Below are 22,587 nucleotides of genomic sequence, written 5' to 3' on the forward strand. Positions count from 1 at the left end.
ACTACCCGTGTGTACTTCGTAGACCTCTGTCCCTGGTTGCAACCAATAAACTTTGGTCTTTGACGTCAAGAAGTATCCTGAGTCTCTGTTTGCCAAGACAGGGAAATCCGGGGTCTTTGGGTGTTGCCCTGACACCGCTGGATTATTGTAATAGTATCGGTTCCGAAAAACCCAGTACCTCAATTGGCGCCCAACGTGGGGCGACTTCAGCGGTACCGATCCAAGCCAGAGGTTCATGAGGAGCTTCGTGTGAAAATTCCAGAGGTTGGCCAGCCACTTCAGCGACCCCTGTATGTCGACGTGGTTCCGAAGGTCTTTGCTGCGAGGTTTCCCACGTCCCGACGGCTACGAAGGACTGCTGCCCTGACTGTCGCCCTGTTTTGGAGCCTTAGACGATTGTAGAGCGAGACGATTGACGGGCCTTCTGGTGACGCCATCGACAATTCAGTTAAGTATGAAAGGAGCGTCTCCTAGTTCTTAGTTTGTTTTGTATCCTTTAGTGGATAGCTTTGATTTGGTACCTGCAGGCCCAAAAGCCAAGGGATTTGTGTATTCACGAGCTTATCGATTTCAGATTGTCCTTGTTGTTTGAAGCTAGACTAGTGAGCAAGATGCCTGGTTTTAGCAGTCTTAGGAATTTGTTTAGTTGTGGTACTTTGAGGGATTCCCGGTTAGAGGATTCGTGTCCGGTTCCTCCGATCGGAACTCCTACATACGAGTTGTATGTGAAGCATGGTGTAGGTCCTATTAGCTATAATGAGATTTGGGTCAGAAAAACCCAGTACCTCAGATTGAGGCAGCCAAACTAAGATTTCAGGTACCAGATCGCAAGGTTGAGTTGACTGATCTGGATGCCTCATCTCTCCATGGTTCTGAGTGAGAAGCTTGGATGAGAGATGCAGCTTTTGATGGTAATTATTGATCGTTCCTAGAGGGTTGTGAACCATGGCTGTCGGGCCCATGTTGGTGCAACAAGGATCATTGTGAGGGAATGCTGTTTGAGCTTCCGAACTACTAGCGGAATGAGCGGGAGAGGCGGAAAAGCGTAAGCAAATTTGCCTGACCAGTTCATCCATAGCGCAATGCCTTTGGACAGTGAGTGTGGATACCTGAATGCGAAGCTGGGGCATTTTGCGTTTTGGTGTGTGGCGAACAGGTCTATTTCTGGGTGGCCCCACATTTGAAAGAATGGGAGCAGAACTTAAGGATGAAGTTCCCATTCGTGGATCTGCGGCCTTTGACGACTGAGCAGATCTGCAATCAGATTGTGTACTCCTGGGAGGAGTTCTGCAAGGAGGTATATGTTTTGCAGAATGGCCCACCTCCATATGCTTTGAGCTAGGTGTGAAAGCTGCATAGTGTGTGTCCCCCTCTGTTTTTTGTATGCAATACATTGCTGTCATGTAGTCTGTACGGACCAGGACAGCTTTGCCTACTAGATGGAGTTGAGAAGATTTTAACGCTAGGAAGACTGCCAGCAATTTCCGATAATTTATGTGGAGTTGTTTTTGTTGAGAAGGCCACATGCCCTGAATGGTATGATTCTGAAGATGAGCTCCCCAGCCGGTGAGCGATGCGTCTGTTAACACTATCTGTGGAACCGGCGGAAGGAACAGCCGCCCTTTCGAAAGGTTTTGAGTGTTTCACCACTGAAGAGAGTGATGTTTGCGGCAGTCCACCAACATGAGATCTGTTAGCGGACCTTGAGCCTGGTTCCACTGATGTGCCAAATACTCCTGTAAGGGACGCCTCTGGGGTCTTCCGTAAGGGACGATGAGAATGCAAGAGGCCATCATCATGATTAACTGCATGAACACTCGAGCTGGTAATGCGTTTTGAGGCTGAAATTTTGATATGAGGGCATGCATGGTTCTTATTCTGACAGGGTTGGGATATGCTAGAGCTTTAGAAGTATTTATTGTAGCTCCTAGATATTGTTGTGTTGTAGACGGTTGGAGATGGGATTTGGAGACGTTGACTGTGAATCTCAAATTGTGAAGCAACTGGATTATTTTGTATGTGTGTTGAACACAGCTGCTGTGTGACTTGGCTTTTATGAGGCAGTCATCCAGTTAAGGGAACATGGGAATATGTTGTCTTCGTAAGTGAGCTGCCACTATTGCAAAGCCCTTGGTGAAGACTGTGGGTGCTGTAGTTACCCCGAATGGGAGGACTTTGAATTGGTAGTGTTGGTTGTCTATTACAAATCTTAGGTATTTCCTGTGTGCGGGGTGAATGGAAATATGATAGTAGGCGTCCTTTAAATCCAGAATGGACAGAAAGCCGCCTTGTTGAAGTAGTGGGAGTACCTGTTGGAGAGTGACCATGTGGAAGTGGTCTGACTGAATGTATAGATTTAATGGCCTGAGGTCCAGTATTTTTCTGAGAGCGAAGTCCTTCTTTGGCATTAGAAAGTACAGTGATTACACTCCTGTGCCTTGATGAGGCAAAGGGACTGGTTCTATTGCATGTTTTTGTAACAGTGAGAGAACCTCTTGTTTGAGAAGAGTGAGATGCTCTGAGGACATTGGCCATTGTCTGGGAGGAATGTTGAGTGGAGTACCAGTGAGTTCCAGGCAATAACCATACTGGATAATTTGTCTTACCCACTTGCCTGTTGTAATGGAATTCCAGACAGGTAGGAACTGTGATAGGCATCCCCCAACAGGAGTCGAATGGTCAGGGGGTAGCGTGGGGAAGCCACTGTTTGGTTGCAGGGGAAGTGCGGGTGGAATTATTTTTGCCTCTTCCCCTATTGTTGTTTCCTCTATATCCTCCTCGATAATATCCTCGGGAGGAGGAAGGTTGATTTTGTTTTTTGTAAGTAGAGGAGGTAATCTCTGGTGACATTGTTTTGGAGCCACCTCTACAAAAGGAGTGACGAAAGGAGCCTCTGTTAGAGGGCAGTGGTAGGGCTCACATAGATTTTTGCAGTTTCTGTATCTTTCGTCACTTTTCTAAAGAAGAATCTACATTTGGACCAAAAAGATGGTGTTGGTCAAAAGGCTGTCTTAGTATAGCGGACTGAACCTCTCGTTTGAATCCTGAGATTCGAAGCCAAGCATGGTGGCGTAGCAATATGCTGGCATTAATGCCAAGGGATTCTGTGTCAGCAGCATCAAGTGCACATTTTATAGAGGTGATGTAATTAATGTACCCTCTTGAATGAGGTCACTGGCTTTACCCTTGTATTGATCTGGTAAATGCTGTATTAGTTTTTCTAGTTTGTCAGTGTGCTCTGTCAGCGTGCTAGAAGGGCTTGCGCTTTGGCAATATGCCAACTATTAGCGGCATGTGACGCAATTTATTTGCCTGAAGCGTCTAGAAGCTTTGACTCCTTATCAGGAGGAGGGGCGTCGCCTGTGGCTTGTGAATTGGCTCGCTTGCGGGTATTGGATACAACAAGTGAGTCTAGGGGCACTTGGCCTTTAATATACACCGGGTCCGTAGGAGCGGCTTTATATTTTTTATTAACTGTTGGGGTAAGTATTCGTGCTCTAACTGGGTTGTTGAATACTTCATTAGTGTGTTTTAGAATGCCTTTTAGCATTGGCAATGTATCTGTAGATGTCTGGGAAGGAGCACATGTTTCCATGAGGAAATCCTTCTCTAGTGGGCCAGTGTGTAATTCCACTCCGTGATATAGAGCAACTCTATTGATAAGTTGTGTGAATCAAATATTATTATCAGGTGGTGATGGTCTGGAGGGATATAGGTCCGGATCATTGGTATTATCTGGGTCTTTATCATAATCGTCCCATGGATCTGGGTCCTGTAGTATGGTGTGATGGTCATTAACCCCATCCCCGACCCCATCCCCATTGTAGTGCGTGTCATTATCCTCCTGTGGTTCAGGGGAGAAATTAGGTTGTGGTGAATTATATGGAGATATTATTAAGTTGGGATCAATAGGTGGAGGAGAGGGAGGTATACAAGGGGGAGAGGGGTTAGTACCCATGTCCTTCCTCTTTTTGAGAGGTATACAATATTCCTCTGAAATGTCCTGTAGCAACCCTTCTTAGGAAGGGTTGCTACAAGATGTCCAGTAGTTGGAGCAATATGCAGTTTCTTCTGCTTGGGATCCTTTGAAAATAAAGGAATCAATTGTAAACTGCAGCTTGTCTTGTTGGAGTCTTGGGGTTCTGAAGGCAGAAGAGGAGTACGACAGCTTCCCATCAACCAGGCATCCATTCAATTTATTGAGGTCATAGCTAGGAGAGAACGTCCTGTCTGGAAGTTCTTTAGCTGGTATGTTCTTTTCTTTAGTTTTCCCAGAGGGTATTTTTTGGATAGTCTCTGAAGCTTTAAGAGAAGGTTTTGTTTTTTCGGTTCCAAATCCTTTGGTGCATGTTATTTATGCTCCAAAGGTTTTTGTAAAGGATTCTCTTTTGTTACTTACGGGCCCGAAGGTTTGTCTTTAGGATTTGGATCCGAAGGCTTATCCTTCGGTTTTGGCTCAGAAGATTTGGGTTTAGTTATTGCTGGATCTGATATTTTTAGTTTGGGAGATTTCGGGTCGGAGTCCTTCGGTGCCGGTATCGAAGCATCAGGCCCATGTTTGGGTCTGGTTTTCGGTGCCAGATATGGTTTTTCGGTACTGTGGGGACGGCTCGATCCAGAGCCAGAGGCTTTGTCTTTCAGTTTCATAGCCGGGCCAGAGGGCAGGGCATCTGAACCATGTTTTTGGTGTTTCCCTAGGCCTGAGTGCGAAGGTAATATGGGAGCCTTTGAGGGTTTTTCGGTGACCTGGGGCTTCTTACTCACAGTTCATGGACCTGGAGTGATGTGTAAGTCTTCCTCCATGTCAGAGTCGTCAGCTTCAGACACAGAGATTTCTTCCTCTTGTTCGGCGCTGTGCAGATGGGACTCACTCTTCTCCAAAGCTGTCCGGCACCGGGCTAGTGCCTCTTCTCATCTTGTAACGTTGAGCCCGACGGTCACAAATCGTTTTCTTCTATCGGAATGATCAACAGGCCTCACAGCTGCTTTCTTCGTGCTCCGTGGAAAGGCACAGATTACAGACCTTGTGTAGATCTGTGTGTGGAAATTTAGCACCACACCCTGGCCATTTTTAAATGAAGTTGTTGGATTTCAACGATGCGCGTCGAAGGGGAAACCCGTGATCAAAACAATACAGTTGAGGTGTAATGATTGCGCGTCAAAAAGGTTTGAAGACTATACCAAACTGGAGCGCAGCAATACGCATCCGAACCCGATGGCGGAAAAAAACAATCTGGAGATGGAGTCGATGCCCATGCACACTATCGTCCTAAGGAGGAGTCACTTACCTCGAGACTACAAAGACTTCTTTCAAGACAAAAACAAAGTGCCAAACATCCGAGCCAAACACCAGATGGCGATCTGTACACAAGTATACGATCTACAGCTCATATGCCTCGAACATGTAATTTAAAAACATAGAACACTGTTCACAAAATCATTATGCTTGACTTTGACATTTTTACAGGTGAAGTTACTAGTTAATGGGACAAACATCTTTGAGGTGTAGTGGTTTCGCTGCTACGGATCTCACCTGGTGACTTGGAGACTTGCATTTGCGGTTGTGGCAATAGATCAAACCGTGTTGCAGAAGAATTTTTATAGTATTACGATTATCATCCACACCCAAGTATTTTATATTTATCTTGTACCCCATATTATTCACCAAACCCACAGTTATTGGTGTTTATCAAGTGCTAGTGTCCTTTCCATATCTTTGTGCTAATCACTGTACGCAATTTATGACTACCTACATTGTAGCTTCTAATTTATAACATGGCCATCTTTTACAGCAATCTATCACTCTCTAGGTGCAGTTAGTGCTATTTAGAAATGCTGTTAGTAATTTAATAAATATACCTTCCTCTCCGAACCATCTTTTAACCTCCTTTTAGGGTCCTGGGTGTTTAATGCTCGGTTTCCAAGTGCTGCTTTTTGCTCAAATACAACAAACTAGATCCTCAGACAGTAATGAGTGTAAGTTGTATTATTAGAATCATCGACTTAGATCAAAAAAGACATACAGAGAATTATCTGGTGCTGCTAAACAAATTCTCAAATAATGTATGGTAATCTGATAGCTATGTGCAAAAATAAAACCCACCAGCCTATGAATTGATTATTATGCCCAGTACAAGAGAGTTAGTCCCAAACTGATTATTGGTTATGTATGGGTGACAAATATATATAGTAAACTGTGAGGACATGATGTTCTTGGAAATTTCAAACATTCTTCTATACAGATGATACAGATGTACTGAGTGATACCCCAAATGTACAACAAATGGGAATGCATCAAAAACTCTACAATGTTGTCTAGTCTTTAAGACCCCCATTGGCGAAAGGCCTTACTCACTTCTAAGGAACAGCAACTTTAACTTGTAGCTCAACCTTATCCCAATACCTGCAAGAATACAAACTTTATACATATCTGGAATATTTAATTTGGAGGAAAAGCTCTAAAATATTTGTTGCTACCTTTATATCACATTTGTTAGTTTGCCTCAGGCAGCTGTCAGACTTTGATTGCAATCTTATTGTGGAAAAACAGTGCTTGAAGCTAGTGCATGTTGTGTTAAAGATCATAATCCATGCTTGTCTTAGTTCATGCCGCATTTGGGCTTGAGACCCAGTATTCCAATAGGTGAGGCGTCAAATCAAAAGAAGAGATTTTACAAAAGAACCTTAAATGGACAATTGTAGAACCAGGACCGATATCATGGTCACGCAATCTCCAACGTTTGCCAACACCTAGGAATTTTGGATATGCAATTAAAGGGGTGGCACGCCCCAAGAATAAAGACCTTGTTAGTCAAAGCATGTATGCAGACCGAATGCAGCCATTTAGGATGCTTCTTTTAAAATAGTCACTTGAGCAGAGCGACCTTTCCAACATCACGGGAGTCCGTAGCACACCGGGAACTCTGCGATCCTCGGCGATTCAATATCCAGCCGTCAAAACCTTTCAGCAGTGCCGGCTGCACGGAGGTGAAGTGTCGTCCCGCACTTCCCGTAACCATGGAAATGGAGACAGGGTCCAGCACAGGTGATAGCATCCAGGCCTCCGTAGGCCGATGGAAGCACCGTGCTTTCAAATGTGGTCAGCGCACAAGGACATCGGATGCTACATATCGATGGATGGAAAGAGGCCTGCTGAAGCCAGAATAATCATAAACCAGCATTGGTAAAGCCAATAGGTCTCACCTTTATGTGAGTGCTGATGTCTTTGCCAATGTTTGTCTCAAAAGTGTTGTTTAAAAAAAGTAAAGGAAAAAACAATTCAAAATACAGGAGGAAATGCAAACATATCTTATGGGTTTTCAAACCTGTACACCAAAATCAATGTGTTCAATCTTTATAATTGGTATGGTTTATTTTTTCAATACTCGTCACTCAGGGAACTCTAAACTGAATTTAAAAAAGAATAAGGTGGTAGAATGCAGCAGCGTCGAGGTCAGGTAAGAGCGTTGGGGCGGTGGGGCCGTGTGGGTGGGGATTTCGACAGACGACGACGAGGGAAAATTAATTATTTATGTAATTTTCCCTTGTTGTCATCTGTCGAAATCCCCCACTGCTCTTACCTGCACGAGCCTCGGCTGTCAGAATGTCATGGGAATCATTTACCAAGACCATTGTTTAAGGTACATAGAATTCAGCCATTTGCTTCTCTGCAGCAGCCCATGGAGCAGATTTATGGGCATCCAAGAGAAGTAGCATGCTAAGTACACCTTCAGGCTCAGGAACCAGCTGAGAGTGCAGTAGACGGCCTTCCCCAGCACCATCAGACCCTTTGGGTGCCAGAGCTTGAAGCTTTTGAGTAATATGTGGAATGCAGGACAAAGCAAAAACAACCCTTAAAGTCTGCTTTACAACCACACCTCACTGTTGATGTACTTTTACAGACACCCTGGGAAGGGAGGAGTATCTGGGGGAGAGAGCTATAAAACGCATTCACTTTCATGGAGAGCTGCATTCACTTTCATGGAGAGCTGCATGGAAAATAAAAGAAGTAGTGCCCTAAACTTTGAGCAGATGAAGGATATTAGTAAGTCAATCAAGATGATTGTAAAGAAGTTACGTACCAGGGGAGGAACAAACACAAGAGAGAGGGATACAGCGTTTATAACGCTGTCAATACCACGCGCGTAGGTAACACGGATGTTACATCGTCCACGTTATTACCACGCATGACATTACATCGGAAGTCGTTTCTACGACTTGCGCTAGATGGCGTGCAACACCAAGGAATGTGTTAGATTTTAAATCCAACACATTCCCTCCTGTTGCCCTAACTGGAGAATTTGTACTATTCCTAAATCCAGCACGCCATCTAGTGGAAGTCGCAGAAACGACTTGCGTGTAAAGCTATGCGTGGTAACAATACGGACTGTGAAACGTCCGCGTTGTAACTTACCGCGTGGTAATGTATGTCGTAGTAACGTCATACATTTAAGAAAGAGGCAAGGCACTGACTAAGAAGTAAGCAAATGAGAGTTGCAAAGGAAACCAATGGTAAGAAATGAACAGGCTGTAAGCTCACTGGAAGATCACAATAGGTCTTTCTCAATCAAACAGCTTTCGCTATGTTGTCATCTCAACATAAAATGGTACATGATAGGGATGAGATGGTTTCAACCAATGTTTAATTTGTAAAAAAAAAATCAGGGCCCTGGTGAGGAGGTCACTGGAACTTGCACCACAAATTGCCCCTGCCAGCGACAGTACCTACACAACTACTAACTATTTCACTCCTGCAAGTGTGGCAATTCAGACTATTCCAGCCGCCAAAGCTAAAGGAATGGCTTGGGTGGCAGGTATCAGTCATTCTTGATGTATATTCAATTCATGAACAGCTGTTGTTGTGCTGATCCCCAATTTGGCAGACAGCGCCACAATGCTGCAGACTGTAGCATGTGCCAGTGCTAACATTTAATTGCTGGTATCGAGCACCGGAAAACCACCTGCTCAAATTAGGCACTGGTTTCAACAAACAATAGTCACTTGAGTGGAAAAGAGCAGGAGCAAACATGGTATTAGAAGATGTTTGAATTCACTTTATCAATAGCATTATTATTTTTTTTAAATCACAGACTGCAAAATATATGGGGAGTATAATCGAATATTTAACATATGAATGATTCTGGCATAATCAGTTCAATTGCTCTCTAGTAGAATGCCTACAAAAGATGTCCCATTCCCTTACATTAAAGTGAATGTCCTTTTAGGTATCAAATGGTAAGGTCCAGGTGAGGGAGGTGATCAGTAATACAGTCAGTAGCAGCCAATATTTGAGGGAGGGGAGAAAGTGTACTCCTCTGGGGTGGCACGCTACACCTTCACCACTGCGGCAGGAAGTGGTGCCAGGTTTGTTAGAGCGAGGAGGGGAACGAACTAGGCCCAAACTGACCCACGTGGTGTCCCCCGTGGCAGGAAAGTTGGAGTTCCGCCACCTCTCACCAACCCCAAGGTCAGGCGACACCAGGGTTTGTAATGAAGAAACAATGTGGGCTGCAGGAAGGATGTCCAGTCTAGAACATCTAGGAAATGGGCAAAGGCCCAGACCCAGGTGAGATCCAGTAGTGTGACTGACACCCTCTTAGCAGTCTGGGGTGATATCTGCTAAATACCAGCTCAGGCCAGCGACACCCATTGGAGTACCCTCGCAACGCAGTGGTGAGAGTGCATAGGAATAGGATTCAGAGCGCCCCCAGTTCGTAGGTACCAGCGCGATGCACGTTGGGGGCAGAGGTCTGAACGACCTCCGTGCCCCAGTTGGTCCAGGAGGGAAGTCAGGAGAGGACATCTTGGAACCGACCCGGTCCCCAAGCCCCCCCTGCGTCCACAAGGCCTAGTAGGCTGTGCCAGTGTACGCACTGGATGGCGAAGTAGCTTGCCGACCGTGTTTGGGGGAGGGAGACAGCCTGGGTCTTACACGACCCCCGTGCTGTCTACACTCTCAACGGTGCGCCAACAAACATCAAATAAGGTAGATTGTGGGCCACAGTATCGAGGATCCCCACAACACCAATATTCAGGGGGCTCACCAATGGAATCCATCATCCCTGCATGGGGACCCCCAAAGTAGGCAAATACATTGAAGGGGAACCAGGAGCCGGAGTCAACCCTCTGGAACAGGAGAGCAGGCCGCCACACGAGACCAGAGCGCCCAAGTCGCAATGACGCAGGACACGCCCCGAGCCCTCACACAGCAGGCCTCAGGGGGATCATGCCCAGCACCCGGTGGTGGCCACATAGTTGGGAGTACTCACGATCCAGCCGAAGCGAGAGTATGTCCAGACAGCAGGACACAGGGGCACCTGGTCTGCAGCCGATCAGTCCACCCTCCTGCGATGGAGGCAGGCCCTGGCGTCCAGGCATCAGGCAGGGCCATACCTCTGATCGCAGCTATCGCAGCGGGAGGGGGCTCTGGGTGTCATGCCATCCGAGGCAGCAGCGGCCGGACAGTGTACATAGCCGCGGTTGGGCTATCGGGTCATTTGATCGCACTGATTAAGCAGGATAAATGGGGAAAGGGTACGGAGTGGGCTCAGAGCACGTCCGCCATCTTTGGCAGTTGGCTACGCCCACAAACCCCCCTCCCCTACCTCCCCCCCAACCTCCAGTCCCATGTTCAATACTTGACCAAAATGTGAGATGACAAAACTAATGTAGGGGTGAGCATATTGATGACTGCGCACCAGATCACTGGTGTGAATGGCAATATTAAGGTGGTTCATTGTACTTTCTGTGCATGTACCAGTTGGACCAATAGGGTGGCACTGCTGACGTGGCACAATGGGGGGGGAAGTCTACTGCAAAAACAACAAGGTGATGGAAGGAATGCTTGAATTAATCTCAGCCACAGAAAGCTTGAATTAATCTCCGTCATCGGCAGTCGCTCTAGGCTGTATTCTAGATCTTTGCTTTTCATCCACTGTGCCATTCTAGACAGAGGTCTGCATTATACAAAGGAGCAGCCAGACCATGTCCCATTCAACCCCAGACTAGTTTTGACCAATTCAGGCCTCATCAGTGAGGTGTAGCTTGAGTCCCATGGTACAGTGAGTACGGGACCCAGATTTGGGCATGGAACCATTCAGTCACGAGCCAGGGGCGGGCTGTGCTCATGACGGAGTGGTTCCGTCATGCCGCGGCTGCTCTGCCCACCCGGCACTGATTCCCCGCCGGGCGAATTAGTGGGTGGGCGGAGCCGTGACGGAACCACTCAGTCATAAGCACAGCGCGCCCGTGGCTCGTGACGGAGTGGTTCCGTCACAAGCATGGCAGCGCCGCGCGAACCCCCTTCCCCCCCAGCACCGCGGCGGAATTACCGCCGTGGCCAAGGGGTTAAAGAGCTACTGCAAAAACAACAAGGGGATGTAAGGAATGCTTGAATTAATCTCAGCCACCGGCAACTGCTCTGGGCCGTATTCCAGACTATCAGGCAGTTTGAGATGGACTGTTGCAATTGGAGTCGGGTCACACGCCATTTGACCTCCACTTTCACTCACACATACACAAGCTTACACATAAACCTGCATTCACATATTCACAGACACACACAGACACACACACACTGCCTACACATACACTCTCTCTCCCTTACGTAAACACACTCAAAACTGCAAGCATGCAAACATCACACATACATTTTAAAGCTTTTTTTTGTACATACCTTAGCTGCCAGGGAAAGTCATATTCTAACTAATTGTACTCTATTTTTTTATTACACTAGTAGCGAATAATGTAATATTATTCCCTATTAGAACAATAAAAAATAGACAAAAACGAGGTGAGCGAAACCTCCACCACAGTGCTTAATTTGTAAAAAAAAACTATGTGGTGGGCACAGGTCAGCACCACCCATTGCCTCTGCCAGAGCCGACAATGATGGCACCAACACACTAGTACTCATCCTCTCTTAAACGTGTGACAATTCCAGGCCCCCAAAGCTATAAAAACGGCCTGCGTGGTAGGTAGTGGTCATGTTTTTTAATTGTGTATTGCTTTTCTCCTTATCTCTGAATTTGACTGACAGCACCGCCATGTGCAGGCTGTCACTAGAGCTGGTGCGGACAGTTAATTGCTGGTGCTGAGCACCGGAAAATACCATCTCAAATTAAGCACTGCCCCACTGACGTCCATAAGGACGTGCTGCTTCTGTTCCTGCCACTGATTTTACCACAGCTGATTCTGGGGATAGCAAAGACAGTGCCAGGAGTCACAAAGGGCATGCCAGGAGTCGCAGTAAAAGGTGAGACATAACTACTTTATCTCCCTGCGCATTCAACTCTAAATGCATGTAGTGTAAATGTCTAACTACAGATGCAGCGCCAGCTGATTAGCGTGGTTCAAATGATATTTTACCACCAACGCCCCCTATGAATTCTGGCCTTACCCAAACACACCCACTGCTGCCCATGGATTTAAGTGGGTCGGGTCCTGCCGGTGCTCAGCACCGACCATTCTAAAAAGCAGGTGCTGAGACGGATCTCTATCGGGCCCTCCATTTTTGCCCTGACCGTCAGTGGTAAAACATTAAATCTTAACTCTTCAGCAGAGCCACACTTCACTGCCTTTAAGGTACCTTCAGAGACTCGTTTTTGTTATTTCACAGTATTTCACAGTATCTCTTCATTTCTAAACTGAATCATTTTCAATATTCTATACCACGAAGCCATAGTTGTTACTTATTTATCTTACAAAACTAACCACCACTGGAAAAGACAATAGTTCTGGCTTGTTGTAAGCGAAATGTTATTTGTTGTAGTATAGATCTGGATGCAATGACAGAAGCAGCAAAATACCAGTTGGGGGGCACAATATGCTAAGCTCGTATTTTTAGCTCGCATGTTTTTTAAGCCACACCCTTAATTACATTGACCACGCCCCTTTGAGCGACCCCCTCGTTTTTTAGGTCTTGTGGCATTAACCGCGCGGTCTCGAGCTTTCCAGGAGACAAAAGATGGCCATGCGCATCTTCCAAAAGGGTATCGGAGCGGGCCGCGCGTGCGAGAACGCACACGCTGTGGCCATCTCCTGTCTCCTGGGAAGCTCCAACACACACACAGCCAGGCATCCCCCTGCTTTCACACACGCATGCGCACACACAGCGACAAACACACAAGCGCACATACACGCACGCACACATACAGAGACACCCCCCCGCCGCCGCACATATACACACACGTGCGCACACACACACACGCACACACACACACACACACAAGCGCACCGAGACCCCCCCCTACAACTAAGGCCCACTTACCGCCACTCCGGACTTCTGCAGCCTCCAAGTGGTGATGATGTTGCGCCTGACTGAAATGTGTGCAGATTATTAGTTGAGCCGCTCTGCTGCTCTGGCTTTCCGGGCGTCTGTGTTGACGTCATTCCTGGGGGCCACGCCCGAGGTCCCCGCGCTCCCGGCTCCGCCCCCGGTGCCTGCGCAAGCGCGCTGGCTGTCCCCCGGTGTTTGAGCCACCGCCATAGCATCAATGACAGATATGTATCCGTAGACAGGTTAGTGTTGAGGTGAGTCCCAGTCATTCCTACTAGATGTGAACATGTGAAGACACTGCCTTCACCCCACTCACTTCCGTGCATACACCTTGCATACATCAGCAGAGAACATAGGGGCTCACGTGCGTGAGGTGCATAATCAGAGCTGTGTGAATAATAACAGCTGTGAGCCCGTGCCTAAGGTGCATCATCAGAGCTGTGTGAATAATAACAGCTGTGAGCCCGTGCGTGATGTGCATCATCAGAGCTGTGTGAATAATAACAGCTGTGAGCCCCGTGTGTGAGGTGCATCATCAGAGCTGTGTGAATAATAACAGCTGTGAGCCCGTGCGTGATGTGCATCATCAGAGCTGTGTGAATAATAACTGTCAGCCCCGTGCCTGAGGTGCTTCATCAGAGCTGTGTGAATGCATGAGGTGCATCATCAGAGTTGTGTGAATAATAACAGCTGTGAGCCCCGTGCCTGAGGTGCATCATCAGAGCTGTGTGAATAATAACAGCTGTGAGCCCGTGCGTGATGTGCATCATCAGAGCTGTGTGAATAATAACAGCTGTGAGCCCCGTGCGTGAGGTGCATCATCAGAGCTGTGTGAATAATAACAGCTGTGAGCCCGTGCGTGATGTGCATCATCAGAGCTGTGTGAATAATAACTGTCAGCCCCGTGCCTGAGGTGCTTCATCAGAGCTGTGTGAATGCATGAGGTGCATCATCAGAGTTGTGTGAATAATAACAGCTGTGAGCCCCGTGCCTGAGGTGCATCATCAGAGCTGTGTGAATAATAACAGCTGTGAGCCCGTGCGTGATGTGCATCATCAGAGCTGTGTGAATAATAACTGTCAGCCCCGTGCCTGAGGTGCTTCATCAGAGCTGTGTGAATGCATGAGGTGCATCATCAGAGTTGTGTGAATAATAACAGCTGTGAGCCCCATGCTGAGGTGTATCATCAGAGCTGTGTGAATAATAACTGCGTCAGCCCCGTGCCTGAGGTGCATCATCAGAGCTGTGTGAATAATAACAGCTGTGAGCGCGTGCCTAAGGTGCATCATCAGAGCTGTGTGAATAATAACAGCTGTGAGCACGTGCGTGAGGTGCATCATCAGAGCTGTGTGATTAATAACAGCTGTGAGCGCGTGCCTAAGGTGCATCATCAGAGCTGTGTGAATAATAACAGCTGTGCGCGCGTGCCTAAGGTGCACCATCAGAGCTGTGTGAATAATAACAGCTGTGAGCGCGTGCCTAAGGTGCATCATCAGAGCTGTGTGAATAATAACAGCTGTGAGCACGTGCGTGAGGAGCATCATCAGAGCTGTGTGAATAATAACAGCTGTGAGCCCGTGCGTGAGGAGCATCATCAGAGCTGTGTGAATAATAACTGCGTCAGCCCCGTGCCTGAGGTGCATCATCAGAGCTGTGTGAAAAATAACAGCTGTGAGCCCCGTGCTGAGGTGCATCCTCAGAGCTGTGTGAATGATAACTGCGTCAGCCCTGTGCCTGAGGTGCATCATAAGAGCTGTGTGAATAATAACGGCTGTGAGCCCCGTGCCTGAGGTGCATCATCAGAGCTGTGTGAATAATAACTGCCGGCAGCCCCGTGCTGAGGTGCATCATCAGAGCTGTGTGAATAATAACAGCTGTGAGCCCGTGCGTGAGGAGCATCATCAGAGCTGTGTGAATAATAACTGCGTCAGCCCCGTGTCTGAGGTGCATCATCGGAGCTGTGTGAATAATAACAGCTGTGAGCCCGTGCCTGAGGTGCATCATCAGAGCTGTGTGAATAATAACTGCGTCAGCCCCGTGCGTGAGGTGCATCATCAGAGCTGTGTGAATAATAACAGCTGTGAGCAACAGCATACTCTTGCACACACTCTCACTGCTCACCAATTCAAAGTTTGCAAAAAATGTTATGCATTGCATTGTCATACAAAATGCCAATAACTCAAACTTTAATGCTGCGAGATCTATTGCATTGTAAATGCTTGTTTATTCCACTTAAAGCCTTGCTCCTGCCGAAGCGCTTCAGGCCACAATCCATGGCTTTTCTAGAAAGCGCTTCTTGGTCGCAGAAACGCACTACATCGAGTCCCCCAAAATAAAACGTCACAATCGACCGCAGATCACTTTTGGAGTGGACAACCTTCCACCTAGTGCTTAGACATTCGAGAGAATTCTTTTTTTGGATCACATAGCACTTCTGCCATCTGCACCCCCTTCCCGCCACCCCAAACCGATGACAGCATCCAAGCCCCCGAAGGTCTAGTGTGTTGCCATGGCAACCCCCTTCGGAAGTCTTGGACGCCTGTGGCCTTGCCACCTGTCTTTATTAGATCTCTCGAGTGGAAGCAGCGGCAGGCGGCCCTGCCCCCGGCTCCGGCTCAAAAAATCACTGACCAAGATGAAAAGGAAGCAAGCAGAGCGACCTTTCCAACATCACGGGACGCCAGGGCCCGCAGCGCACCGGGAACTCCGCGCTCCTCGGCGATTCAATATCCAGCCGTCAAAACCTTTCAGCAGTGCCGTCTGCACCGAGGTGAAGTGTCGTCCTGCACTTCCCCGTAGCCATGGAAACGGAGACAGGGTCCAGCACAGGTGATAACATCCAGACCCCCGGAGACCGATGGAACAGCCTGAATGGCACCGTGCTTCCAAATGTGGTCAGTACTCAAGGATATGGGATGGATGGAAAGAGGCCAGCTGAAGCCGGGATAATCATAAACGAGCATTAGTAAAGCCGATAGGTCTCGCCTTTATAACGAGAGCGCTGGTGGTCTCAAGAGTGTTGTTAAACAGAAAGTAAAAGAAGAAACATTTCACAATACAGAAGGAAATGCAAACATATCTTATGGGTTTTCAAACGTGTACACCAAATTCAATGTGTTCAATTTTTATAAATGCCACGGTTTATTTTTCAAATACTTTTCACTCAGGGAACTCTAAACTGCATTACAAAAAGAACAAGGAGGTGTCAGAATGTCCTGGGAATCATTTGCCAAGGCCTAGTTTACTATCCAGAGGATTCAGCCATTTGCTTTTCTGCTGTAGCCCACGGAGCAGATTTATGGACCTCTAAGAGAAGTGTCATGCTAAGTACACCTTTAGGCACAGGCACCAGCTGAGAGTGCAGAAGACCACCTCCTCCAGCACCATCAGACCCTTTGGGTGCCAGAGCTTGAGGCTTCTGAGTGCTATGTGGAATGAAGGGCAAAGCTAAAACAACCCTTAAAGTTTGCTCCTCAGCCATACCTCGAGAAAAATATCACTGTTGCTGTACTTTTACAGACACCCTGGGAAGGGAGGGGTATCTGGTTTAAACAAGCGAATGAGGAAGAGAGCTATGAAATGCCATGGAGGGCTGCAGGGAAAAGGAAAGAAGTAGTGCCCTAAATGTGAGCAGAGGAAGGATATTAGTGAGTCAATCAAGAGGATTGTAAAGAGGTTACATACCAGGGGCGGGACAAACACAAGACACTGAATAAGACACTGAGAAGGGTGCTTGTACTTCATTTCGAATGCAGGAGTCACTGCCTTGGGGGATGCAATCTCTCAAAAGACAACCATCCTCTTGAAAAGCATCCTTCCTATGGTCAAGGGTGCTTGGAAGCATGGGATGGTCAACATTGTTTGGTTGGGTTGGCATGAGAGTTTGGAGAAGAAAGCAGGATTCCACTTGTGCCATTTCAAGTTGCCCCATGTAGAGGGCTGCGGTTCGTTTAATCATTGGGGATTTGTACACCACTTAGGTCATCTGGCGGTGAAGATCTCGAAAGATACAAGACTACTCCCTCTTCTTGCAAACCAGCATCTAGGTCTAGCCAGTTCTCCTCACGTGCACCCATTTTTTGATGCTGATGTCTTTAACATTGCCCTGGTCTTCATAGAAGAGCTCTTCTTGTTCCTGTGGCTCCTTGTTTTGTGGCTCAGGCATAGTTGGTGGCACGAGCTCAGTGTGTTCTTCCTTGGCTCTCCGACTCTGCTGGCCTTGTTAGAATTCAAAACCCTTTCAAATGATTTCAAAAAGTCTTTCTTTTATAGAAAAGAGCCGCAATTTTGGTTTCGAGTTTACATTTCTTTTGATCGAGCGCGCCTTGTTTGGAGTTACGCATCAGTGTCAACCGCCTCTATGACGTTGGGAGCGCTCTCGCCTCCTTTTACCCATCACTAGCCCGATTAGGCGTCAGAGCGCGCTCAGAGGACTTGCCTTCTGCAGTGTCCTCGGAAGTATAAAGAGAGTGTGCTCCATCACCACTCACGGTCCAGAGTACCTGGCTGCACATTCTCCAATCATGTGGTTGTCTCTCTGGTGGTATTTTTTTAAGTGAGAAATAGTCACACCAGCGTTTTACTTAAAGTCTTTGGCACCCTTTGGAGTTTCAACACTCATTACGTTAGCCAAAGTTTTCCTTAATGATGCTCAATCCGCCCCTCCAATGCTACTAGACTTCCTCCGCCTTGCTTCCAGACCCAACAGCGAAAAACGGAATCTGAACATGGCAGCAATGCACAGGGGCTTCTGGAGCATATGTCACAAGGGGACGGACATACCATCAAATGGTTCTAGACGCTCTGGAGTACAAAAGACTATACACAAGAGAACTTAGAAGCCAACCACTAGATGGCAGAGTAATGTAAGGCATGTGAATCCAGGAAAAACTCGCACTACAAAATCACATCAACTCACTGAGCTATGTTACCATTTTATTCTAGCAACTGCGGAAACAAATAAGGGACAATCTTAAAAATAAAAAAAAACGATTTCAAGTCTAGCTCCCTGACTATCAATACAGTTTGTCACAACTATGGACATGACATTTTAATGTACAAATACACAAGCTCCAAACGTAAACATTTATGTTCTATAGACTGATACTACTTTGACACAATCAAAGCCATGCACGGAGAATAAAACGTGAACAACCCTGGCCAACAGGAGACCATAACAGGTATTAGAACATTGGAATGTTGGGAGCTCTAGTGTAGACAATGGAGTTCTCCCTGCTTGTACGGGCCGGTAAAGGCCCGCAGAGCAACATTCCAATGTCTTACAAAAGCCTCTCGGAGCTCGAGGGGATTTAAAGCCCCCTCGAGCTTCGAGAAGCCTTTGTTTCACTTGTTAGAACATTTTGCCCTCTAGTGGCAGAACTTTCTAATAGCCTTATAGCCCTTCGTAGCAGGGCTATACCGGCTATTAAAATCCCGCTACCTTGTTAAAGAATCTCGCCTTCGGCTCAGGCCTTTAACGCGGTAGCGGGTCTTTAATAGCCGGTATAGCCCCCTACAGCGGGCTATAAGGCTACAATCTTTGTCAGGCAACATAGCCTAACTAAAGTGTGGTATCAAACATCAAGCTACATTTTGTAAAATGTAGCCAAGTCAGAAAAGGTGTCGCTACATTGAGCCGCACCTAAAGTCTGGTTTGACCCCAAGAGCCACAGACCAAGCAAGAAAATGTAGCATACACTGTGCTGATCTCACTAGTCCTGCTCAGGTCCAATCGGGTTACTCCTTAAACAAAAACATGTCTTGGGTATGATTCATCTTGCACAAATAAGGCTTGAGATGTTAAGGCCTGCTGATCCTCAAAAGCCAGTCGTTTTCTTGAATCGGACAGCACCTTTAAGTAAATGTAATACTCAGTGTGACTTTGTATTGTTTAGCCTGCATTTGGAATCTTGTTCTATGAAGATTCCTTAACAGGAATCCTAAGAGGCAGGGGTTTTAGAATGCATTGCTGTGAGTTGTGGCAGTCTAACCTGTGTTGGTAGCGGAGGAGTTCCTGTGCGTCCGTCCTCCGCTATCACACAGCTCTCATGTAGTAATAAACCTGCCTGCACACTCCTGATGCCTTCAGCATAATTACTACAAAAATGTTGGCGACGAGGATGGGATACAAACCCATGCTTGCAAAGCATAATGGTCAGGTCGTAGGAACAGCAGAGCTGAATCCTTTCTAGGTTCATTAGCAAAGGGGATGATGACAGCGAGTTGTCTGATCTTATTGATGAGGATTTCAAAGACTGCATAGTGGCTTCACTAGAGATACCAACATGAAAGGTTTGTTCTGAAGGAGAATGGATGGAAGCTGTGAAGGGTGAACACATTTTACAACAGGTCATAGACCTGGTTATGAGAAGCTGGGCTCAAGTCTCCTTTATTACAACCGTATAGTAAGGTGGGTGATGAGACTTCGGTTAAAGATGGACAAGTAGATTCCTCTAAATTCTGTGAGAGGTAGCATTATTAGAACTCCCCACGAGACGCACCTTGAATCGTCACTCACAAATTGAAGCATTTGCAAATCCTTTGGTGGCCAAGAATTGACACTGAAGTGGATGAAGTGGTCGAAAATTGTTTTGTGTGCAAAGCAGCTGACAAGAGCCTGAAGGGGTCTACCTTGCCTCTTGTGCCGATTGAGGGTCCATCAGGGCCATGGGACAAGATTGGTGTTGATATCATGGGTCTGTATGATTACTTGCCTGGTGGTGCCAAGCAAATCATTGTCCTGGTGGATTATGGGACAAATGCCCAGAGATCAAGATGATTATAGAACCTAGTGTGGGTGCCCTTGTTGAGTTTCTTAGAGAAATCTTCTTGAGGGAGGGTTTTCCTAAATGTCTTCTTTTGGCCAATGGCACACAGTTCATTAGCGAAGAATTGCAGGTTTTTCTTGAGTCATATGGGGTCAAAAACCTGAAAAGTTCCTTTTATCACCCACAAACAAATAGTTTTGTGAGAGGATGAACTGGATAGTGGGTGAGTGCATCGGGTGGGCCAAAAGCGCCTACCATGATGTGGCGAGGTCCATGCATAGCATGTTCTGGTTCTACAGAACAACACCACACTCATAATCCTACCTGCACACTCCGGATGCCTCCAGCGTAATAACTACAGTAAAGACAATGGAATTTGGCAACTGCACAAATACGAGAATAGAATGGAAATGTATGTGGGTATAGGGGTGGCCAAGAGTCAGAGTAAGGTGAAAAGGAAAGCACTGCAGAGAATGGGAAAACTAATAGTCAGGAAATCAGTAACATTCCCGGAGATAAAAAAATGGAGATGGCGGAAGTGGTAAGAATATATAAAAGCGAGTTTTTGACTATAAATACTGGGAGGGCATATTATGTGGTAGATTTAACCCATCACACCTCACCTGCGAGTTCAGGCTCTGTCAGCTCCTCTGTAGATGCTCGAGACTGCAAGGGTCTGCCGGGTCCTGTTAATAGCAGACAACTTTTATATTAAAAGTAGACAGAAATGCCCTATTCAATTGTACAAATTCAACATTCAGAATTAAACACAGAAAGAACTAATTAGAACCATCACTGTGCAGCCACTGACATTTTTCAAAAGACTTACGGTTGAAATCATAAATGCACGGCTTGCGGGGGACACGGTCTGGTTTTATCCAAGTAAAGAATGACTTAACACATTTCCAACCAACCAACGTAAATGCACAACACTTCCCAAGAAGGTTTGAGTAGCCAGGCCAACATGAATATGCATAAATGATCATTGGTTTTAGTTTTGGAAATCTAAACAAGTCTACAAGATTCCCTAGTTCTCCGGTGTTTTAACATCGGTCTAGAAGGACCGGATCCAGGGCAGCCTTTTCTTGGTAAGTACAATGCAAAGGAGTTTCATTTATATTAAATGCTTGCAGACGTATCTTATGTGGGTATGCTGAAAATATGCCATGGATGTATTCCTCCAGCACTTACGTTGGACAACTCTTCATTAAATATTATAATATACTTCTGTGCATTTGTTGGCGATGCAAGAACACAAGTTGCATGGTTAATCTTGAGGAAACCTCAGGACAAGGATCCAAGTCAAATCTTTAACCATGGATCTGTTGCTTACTGTCATTTTAGATTCTTCACTATGGATTGTCGTACAGAGCAGAACAATATTCACAACTGTCCTCAGACGATCATACTGATCACAAGGACACAACACATTGATAAATTTCCAAATTCTCTTCATATCCAAGTCAATTCTAGATGGCTGCTGTGCACCTAGTATCAACGTTGTGGGCCAACTACTCTCACTAAACCAAATGCACAAATAGACACCAGTCGCTTGAGCAATTAGGAAAGTAGCCTGACAAATCTTTCGAAGCTTGCCAAGTAACGAGCAACAAGAGAAGAGTACGCTGCCGCACCATTTCGGATAGTGAAAATTAATTAGGATAGGAGTTTCTCATAAAAATTAATTCTGGATAACTTTTTCTAGTATCACAAGTGAAGCTTTAACACATGCCAAATTGTTATTGAACATTTGTAATGGAAATAGAAGGAGTCACTTCAGAGTATGAACTGCCCAGCAAAGGATGGGACAAGTGCTGAATAAACCCAGAATTAGTACTCAATTATTAATTTGTGCCTAACAAAAATGAATGTGTCCTCATGTAACAAAACTGATGCTCGTGTAAATCGCTCTGATTCACTATAACTTCGGACAAGTTCCCGCTATATAAAACTCTATTAAAGAAAGGAAAACATTTGTTGCAATTGTCAGATTGTAATGAGATGGTTCTTATGTCACCTAGATAATATGGATTTACTTGACCTTAAGGACCTTATGAACTCTGGCTTCAAACACAAAATACTGGGAAAAAAATGTAATTAAATATTTATACTTCTAAATTTGTTCTCTAATCGCTCTTCACACCTGACCCTGTTCTCCATTAAATATCTCTGGGCTCTATTGTTTCCCCTCCCTTCACCTTGAACGGATTCCATAAACAACTTGGAACGCTCATTCACGCTGATGGCATAACTCATCATCAACTCTTTGTCCTATTCGCCTCAATCTTTCCCAGGTTGCACGCCCAGAATTTAGACCTCATAACATTCACTTTTTCTGCACTAATCTTTTTGCTCCTTTCAAATGAGAACTAAAACATGTTTTTCATCCATTTTCTCCACACCTACACACCCTAATTCCTTCTTTGCTTCTTGCAAGTCCTGATGCCCTTTTTGAGCTAAGTTGCGCATTACAAATCCCTTCTCATTCATTATCTTCTCACATACCTTGTGAACCCTTTCCTCTTAACACCAATGACTATTCCA

General features: G+C 46.1%; 1 protein-coding gene across 13 annotated transcripts in view; it reads right to left on the reverse strand.

The window, feature by feature from the left end:
- The window catches only part of DPF3 (double PHD fingers 3), a 414,904-nt gene that overhangs the window by 44,866 nt on the left and 347,451 nt on the right, over positions 1–22,587 (reverse strand). For 7 of the 13 annotated variants that reach the window (XR_015299876.1, XR_015299875.1, XR_015299874.1 and 4 more), the window contains one exon: positions 20,667–20,729. The exons of the other annotated variants lie outside the window; for them this stretch is intronic. Coding sequence is in view for 4 of the 7 variants with exons in the window: in XM_086937067.1 (XP_086793193.1) it covers positions 20,667–20,729 (63 nt within the window). In the remaining 3 variants the exon portion in view is untranslated. The remainder of the gene's footprint in view (positions 1–20,666; positions 20,730–22,587) is intronic. 13 annotated transcript variants of the gene reach the window in all.

Source organism: Lissotriton vulgaris, chromosome 9 (assembly GCF_964263255.1).
Source record: "Lissotriton vulgaris chromosome 9, aLisVul1.2, whole genome shotgun sequence".
NCBI classification, from domain to species: domain Eukaryota; kingdom Metazoa; phylum Chordata; class Amphibia; order Caudata; family Salamandridae; genus Lissotriton; species Lissotriton vulgaris.